General features: G+C 39.6%; 1 protein-coding gene across 3 annotated transcripts in view; it reads right to left on the reverse strand.

Annotated features, from left to right (window-relative positions):
- htr6 (5-hydroxytryptamine (serotonin) receptor 6) overlaps nucleotides 1-6,239 on the reverse strand; it is a 9,206-nt gene extending 2,967 nt beyond the window's left edge. For 2 of the 3 annotated variants that reach the window (XM_016665330.1, XM_007540870.2), the window contains exons 1-2: nucleotides 3,724-6,239; nucleotides 1,251-1,385 (exon numbers count right to left, since the gene is read on the reverse strand). In XM_016665330.1, coding sequence (XP_016520816.1) covers nucleotides 1,251-1,385; nucleotides 3,724-4,638 — 1,050 coding nt within the window. In that variant the 5' untranslated portion in view covers nucleotides 4,639-6,239. The remainder of the gene's footprint in view (nucleotides 1-1,250; nucleotides 1,386-3,723) is intronic. The other variant, XM_016665329.1, reaches the window with a different exon arrangement.
- Nucleotides 6,240-7,896: the final 1,657 nt, after the last annotated feature.

Here is a 7,896-nt window from a genome sequence, read left to right on the forward strand (position 1 = left end):
ATGGATGGATGGATGGATGGATGGATGGATGGATGGATGGATGGATGGATGGATGGATCGATCTTAAGGAAGTTGATTGAATAAAAAAAACTTTTTAAGGAAATTTTGAGCCGAGTAAAGTTTTTGATCATTTCACTCTGAACTGAAACTCAAGCTTGCCCGTTGCAGTGCTGCAACAGGCAAGCTTGAGTTTCAGGTGAAAGATAGTGAATGATAAAGTTCATATGTGTGTATAATCTAGAAAATAAAAAAATAATTAAATATAATAATTAAAAATAATTTTTTGAAACCATCATGTTTTATAAATTAAATCTCCAATTTAAAAATGACATTTCCTGCGATGAAAGGCCATAATGTTCCAAAATGTTACAAACTGAAGTTGATCATACTGAATTTTTAAAAAAATCTGACAGTTTGTAAACCAGATTTGTCATAAACAAGTTTACTGCTTATTAGCTCTTAGCTCCATATCATTTAACATGTGATGCTGGGATCATTGATTTTGAAGGTTTAGACAGAAACAATGAAGAAGGAGACAGCTGTTAGAGGAGAGCTTCCAATACTATCAAGATGAGACAAGGAGGCGGTGGGAATGAGACAGAAGGGGGTGTGTGTTTCACACACCACATTGAGTGTGAAAAGAAAGGAGAGCGCAGACACAGCCAAGTCTCTGCAACTCTATGTTGCACAGAGGGAGAGACAAGAGGGCACAGATGGTAAATCAAAATGACTGGATCAGCTTGAAAAACAGAACAAGTGTCATTACTAATATAGATTAAGCTGCATATTGACATTTATTCAGTCTCAAAGAGCAATTCATGCCACTTTCTTGTTTATTATGAGTACATATTCAGTTCATTCTAATCAAAATGATTTGTTTCAACAATTTGAAAATTGTAAATGGTCCTTTAGCGGGCTGCTAACTTGGCTCTAAATGAGTCAGATATACAGAGCTGAAATGCCAATCTATTTCCTTGTTGGCTTGGCAAGGCTGTGACGCCAAGGCTGGCCAACACAAAAATAGACCAGTATCCAAGTGTTTTTTCACTCTGTCTTCCTAGTGCATTTATCTTTCATACTTGTCATGCTTGCAAAATAACTGGTGAGAAAAATCACTGAATCATACGAAGACGAAAGTGTTGCAAATGTTTGTAGCAAAACTGTTGAAGTCCTGCATGTGCGTGGGAGAGGACTAAAGCTTTAGCGGGTTACAGTACTGTGTTAGCCAGCGGTCAGGTACTCATACTGACCTGAGCCATGTTTGTGATGAAAAAGGGTAACCAGGCGCTGAAGAAAAGTCCCAGAAGGACGCCTAGTGTGAGGCTGGCCTTCAGTGCCCTCCGACCCTGCTTGTGAGCAAGACGGCGCTCACTGGTCACAGACAGCTAAGGACAGCAGGGAGTGACAGAAAAATGGTAGATAAAGAGGTACAAATTAGGGGTTGCACCAATTAGTCGACTAGTCGATTCTTTTCTCTGCAATTACTTTTTTCTGGGCCAGTCGACTAGTCGCAATCACATGACAAAACAGATTTTTCCAAGGAAATGAAAGAAGGTGGACTAGGTGAGTTCGTCAGAAAGTTCAAATTGTATAAAAATTTAAATAATTTAACAAAGAGAAACTGTAAATTACAGCATAGGCTACCGCAATAGGGGCGTTGCGCGGCGCGGGGGTTAGCACGGCGCCCCGCATACAGAGACTTTAGCCCGCGGTAATCAGGAGTCCGACTCCCGTCCTCCATTCGCTGGGCCCAGGCCTCTCTGCCCCCTTACAGTCAGATTGCTATCAAATAAACTAGTGCCGAAAAAAATCCTTAAAAAAACAACAACAACAAAAACAAACAAACAAACAAAAAAAGACTACCGGAGTAATGTGCGACAACGCGTCATGATGTCAGGCTTTTTTATCCCTCAACTACCCCAACTGATCAGCGTCATCCTGCGCATTGAAGCTTTTAACCTGGCAACTTTACCCTCTTGTAAAGATGGTTTGACTACATCTGGAAACTAAGTCCAAGCTTCATCCTGAGGATCTGATAGAGAGGATGTCTGCCGCCGTCTGCATGTCGGTTCAGAGAGCCGCTGCTGATCAGCGGAGCATCGGGAGGAGGAGCAGCAGGAGGAGCAGCAGGAGGCTTCGTTGAATTCAACTGTAACCAAACGGGCTCCGTTCATAATAAGTTTGGTTTGTGATGTTCCAAAAGCACCATTGTGGTCAGCGTGATCATTTTACTCCTATACGAGTAACTATCCAGAGATCATCAGCATCAGCCGGTGTTTGGGAAAAAAAAAATAAAAAAAAGTCAGACCCGACTTTGTGCAACGAACTTTTCTCGCTGCTCACGAAGAATGATCTGTTTATTGCTCTTTTAATTCTGAATAATAGACTTAGTAAAAGCAGGAGAAGGGGAGGAGGTGTCAATATTTGCCGTGAAAATAGCTGATAAAGCCTCCAAGTAGTTGTGAAGGGTTTTTGCGCTTTACTATGACGTCACCGCGACTAGTCGACATCGACTCGACTATTATCGAGTCGATGATAATAGTAAAAGTCGACCTCAAAAAATATGTAGTTGTTCAACCCCTAGTACAAATACAATTCAGATCTACTTTTACTGCTACCACCATAGATGAATTGTTAGACAATAAATAATAAAATTAGCTTACAAGTCTAGCATGCCATAGAAGAATACAAAAGTTAGCTAAAATAACAAAAGTACCAAGAATAGAACTAGTACCCATATTTATTTTACAAAATAACTTATTTGGGTGTCTTTGGTATAATTCTGACTGATTCTAATCATTTTAACTATTCATTTTTATGCTATTGTAATTAAGCTACACCAATTATATAAGTTGTAATCAACCTTTCTTAGACTTGTTCGAAGTCAGTCTTAGAATTGTTCATAAACTTACCACATAAATGGAAGTGTGGGGAGATTTCTGGATATTTCTTTGGATTTCAGATTCATATAGAATAAACACTAAAATGAACTCTCACTTAAAATCAAAGGGAAAATCAATGAGAGGGAGAATATTTAGGAAAATCAAAAATTAAACTTTGTCCTTAACCATTTACTGAGTAATTAAGTAAACGAAATACACAAACGATAATAAAAAGTGATTAAAGAACTAATGTTCATCAAGAATTTTTCAAAACTGCTAAAATTGAGTAAATTTGAAAAAAGTAACAATAAAAGACATTTTTGGAAGCAATTTGAAGTGATGCATGAGTTACAATTTGAATGCTTAGTGAGGTACTCTACAGCATAAAGAAAAGTCTTGCAGTTTTGTCTTTAAACTCAGAAAAGAACGAATAATAACGTCTTTACTACCTCTGTCCTTCAAAGCTGGACAAACCAGTCTTAAACTTCCACTGGATGGAGCTGCGACATTTAAATAACAGCTTTTAAAAGCAACACAGTGAGTCTCTTTGTGTGAAGCTACTGTATACATTTTTCCCTCTAGCTATTTCAAAAAAGAGAATTATTCAACAAGTTATTTTTAAATGTTCAAGGTTGCAGTGCAACCAAGCAACTTCTTGTCCTTCCTTAAGATTTCCGTGATGATTTTTTTTGCCTCTATAAATGTCTTCAGTTAGGAAACTTTTGCACTACATAAAAAGCTCCTATTGTGACTAGCTGGTCAGGTGCCTTTTTCTTTAAACTTCAACAAACCTTCATGCAATATTCACCTTGGCAGAGTTTCAGTTTCATTGTTCTCTTACCAGTGCATTTTGAGACATGGCAGGTCCTTGATGACCGCAGTCACATCCATCCTGCTGAACTGACCCGGCAGCAACTCCGGGCGAAGGAGGCCGGGAAGGTTCTCCAAAGGATGGATGAGGGTGAGGAGGGTGGCTCAATGCCGCAACTCTCTTTGCTTGTCTCCGTGCTGCCAGAAGGATCCGGCAATAGGTGAAGCAAATGGCACTGGAGGGCAAAAAGAAGGTAAGCACGGACGCCACCAGGGCAAAGGGCAGGGTCACCCGCAGGCGGCACTGAAAGGACGCACCTCCCATTGGTGACTGCTGGAAGTAGGAGTCCGGGTATTGCTTTTCATGGAAGGAACTGATGTTACCAAGGCTGACTTGAGGAATTAGTGAGTTTTCATCCCCGTGACCCAAACTGTGCCAGTTCATCTTAATGGGAAGGAAGGAGGCCAGGGCTGCCAGACTCCAAGCGGCCCCAACCAAAAGTAGAGCCCGTGGTGGGGTCATCCTCTGCTTGTAGCGTAGCGGCGAAATGATGAAGAGGTAGCGGTCCAGGCTAATCACACACAGATTCAGGATGGATGCGCTGCAGCACATGACATCGAAGCAAAGCCAAACCGGGCAAAAGGCAGGCCACAGCACCCAAGAGCCACACAGTACATTGAGCATAGCTGGGGGCATGACCACCAACGCCACCATCAGGTCGGAGAAGAACAGAGACACCAGGAAGCAGTTGGAGGTGCAGCGCAAAGAGCGGTGGGAAAACACCAAAGCAATGAGCAGGATGTTGCCACAGACGGTCATAAAGATGATGGCAGTCAACATGAAGGCCAACAACCAGGGGCCGCTGCCCGTGATGTTCCAGTCACTGGAAACAAGAGAGCTGCCGTTGGAACTGCCCACAGAAGCAGATGAGTGAGAGTTGGTCATGGTGGATGCAGTGATCCAGGAATCAGTCGCTAAGGGTCACTCCCCAGGCACTCCTCAATGTTCCCAACTGGATCTCCTTCCTGGCCTAAGCTCACACCTCAAAACTTTACCACAGCGGTCTTGCTATCAAAATCCACCCAACTTCTCCTCTCCATGGGTTAACATCTCCACATTGGCAGGAATCCCTCGTAGTGGAGTGAGCTCACTCTGCAGAGACTAAACTGAAATCCCCCAAACCGTTTGCCTCATCTCTCCATCCTGGCCAGCATGTCCTTCCTTCATCCACAGCTGAGAGCCAGAATGAGCTCTTCAGTAGCTGACAGAGGGTTTTTAAGCTGCATGTCACAATGATGACAGGCACTGGAGGAGGGCACAAAGAGAGATAAGCCTTTACTTCGCACATAAAAGCAGTGCCAGAGACATGACCCACTAAGGATGGAGAGAGATCCTCGTAAACGCACCTCAGAGAAACTCGGCCAGCTTTTGTAAGTCTTTCACTGAGCAGAAGCTCTTTCTCTCTCAATCACAAGCCCTTTTAATCTGGGAAACAGAGAAACAAAAATCTGTAACAAATAGACACAAAAAAGCTGCAACAGTCATTACCAAGCAAGGCTGTGTTCAGAAGTGCTCTACAGGTATCATGGTCCTTGTAAAAGCGCCGCATCCCTTTGCCTCTGTTAATCCCTGAGGCGGCCACTTCAGCGTGTTTCCCAGTCGAAGCGCACGGCTACTGAGAGTGAGCGTGTCCAACATGGAGCTGTTAATGCATAACCATGCACAATCACAGCCCAGATATGCTAATTCTGCATCATAGGAACTGTGTGGGTGGCCTTTCTCCTTGTTTGCTTCTGGAGTTTTTATTTGTTTCAATAAAAATATGCATATTTTTTGTAAAGCCTTATTAAAATCTAATATGTTCTCTTAAAGTAGCTGCAACAGGATTTTTTCTCTGGCTTTGTGGATTTAGTTTCTATATGGAAACATTTTAAAAATACAGGAACAAAATCAGATACTCTGTTTTTGTTTTATTGTTGTTTTTTACACCAATAGTACCCAGTATACCAATAGTATGTTTTTCTTAGTGTGCTTTTTGGAGCTATGAGTGATTAAAAAGTGATTTTTCAGCTTGAATATTTTTTTTAGATCTGTATTTTATCAGATACTTTGATTTTAACTATTATTCTCTGAACTAAAACATTCTGCTGTATGTCTGATTATAAGCTTAGGCTCCTCATTGGGCTAGAAGAGGAATCTCTGCCCTATTTTTAATTATTTTGTGTCCTCAAACATGTTTTCTTCACAGAATATCTTTGTATTTAGTCCCAACTCTTAATTTGTTCTCCCTGACATGTCTGCTGTGTTCCTTGGTTTGCAGGCTGTTTGTTCATGAATGTTCTGTAACAACCTTCAGGCTTTCACAGAACAGCTGAATTATGGGGACGTTAAATCACACACCGTTTACTGATCTGACTTCTGAAAGCAACTGGTGGAACAGGATCGTATACAGAAATATCAAAGTGGGACTCCAAATACCTGCGACACTTTTCAGATTTTTAAAAAATTATAAAACATTCGAAACACCAATTTTTCCCTACTTTGTGTTGATCTATCACATAAAATCCCAACAAAATACATTTGAAATTTGTAATGTGGCAAAATGTGTAAAAGGTCACAGGGTGTGAATCCTTTCAAAAGGCTTCACTCTCTACAGGTTAAATATTTATTTCCAAATAAATAATTGCCTGTTTTAAATATTATTTGCTCAATTTTATATAAAATGTTCCAATAGTCCATAACTTATTTAAATGTACATTATATTTAAAATGGTCTTTTACAAAATGGAGTGTTGTAATCTTAATTGAATACATTTTTACCTTTACAAATACCGTTACTTAACTTCAACACTACACAAAACATAGTGTAATCTTGATATTTTGTTAATAAAGGCCACTTTTATTTTGGTGATCTTTTCTTGTTTTATTATTTAGCATGACTTTTATGACCGGTGAGCATCTCTGGATGCTCTCAGAGCAGCCAGGCTGTGGCTCCACATCCTGTCTTCACGTTTCCTGCGGACGCTCCTCCCACGGCCCTCACAGGCCTGTTCTTCTGTGGAGCTTTTTTTAGAAACATTCTGTGACTCTGCTAACCAATGCAATCACAATGTATTCACTCACATACACGTTCTACATTAATGTTCTTTTAAAGCAAGAATCTCCAAACGTAAACATTTTCGATAAGGAAATGAAGTGGATTTTGTAACTATTGATAAATGAAGAACATTTTCTATTTTACACATACATTTTTCCATTCCAGTGATTGCAGTGCCCTTTTGGTCAATTCTTTTCTTTTTCTTTTTGGTATTATTATTTCCTAAACCCTCTTCTGACACATAACATGTACTAAAATTATTATTACTTTTTTTTTTTTGTTGGGTTTTTTTGTACAATATAATAAGCCCTCCGGTCACCTTGTTACCTTTGACCTTTTGCCCGTCACGCATGACACAATTGCCTCTCGCGCAGTGAGATAAAGCGGCTAACTGGAGCTGAACGTAGCGAACGTTCCAGATTACAGAACAGTTTTTGGCGAATTAAAAAAAAAAAAACGTTTTTGGTGAATAAAGTGGAGTAGACTTACTACTTGTCAGATGACGGAAAACGTTGAAAGTATCGTTTCTGCATCTCCATAATGGATATGTCAGATCTTCTAATTTCCTTTGCTGCATAATGTACATTGCATTTATTCTAGCATCAGGTAAATGTATCTTGAAGGAGAATAGCACTTACATAAAAGTCCAACAAGGATATTCATTTAGAATTAAAAATAACTGACCCTGAACTACCAAGATATATATAATGTATGTAATAAAAGTGTGTCATTAATGAAGGGGAAAAAACTCAATCCAGACATTAAGGTTAGGGTCTGGTTTGCAGAGTAAGCAGTTCATTCCCCCCCCCCCAATTATTCATTGAAAAAATAAATAAATAAACTGACCTTAGTTAAGTAATATAAAATTATAATCAAAACGTTTGGACTTGTAATGATTTCTTTTAAGAAAACAAAAAACTTTTGTTTAAAAAACTTTTTGTTTAAATTAAATAACTCATTTTTGTCTTGTGAACTTAAAAAGTTATTTGCCAAACAAACTTTTATTTGCACACATCAGAAATCTTTTGTTGTGATTTTAGGTCCTGCCCATGAAGTCATGTGAGAATCACAAGCAAAACTTTGAGTCACAAACAAAAACTTAGAATA

Source organism: Poecilia formosa, unplaced genomic scaffold (assembly GCF_000485575.1).
Source record: "Poecilia formosa unplaced genomic scaffold, Poecilia_formosa-5.1.2 Scaffold570, whole genome shotgun sequence".
Lineage (NCBI taxonomy): Eukaryota > Metazoa > Chordata > Actinopteri > Cyprinodontiformes > Poeciliidae > Poecilia > Poecilia formosa.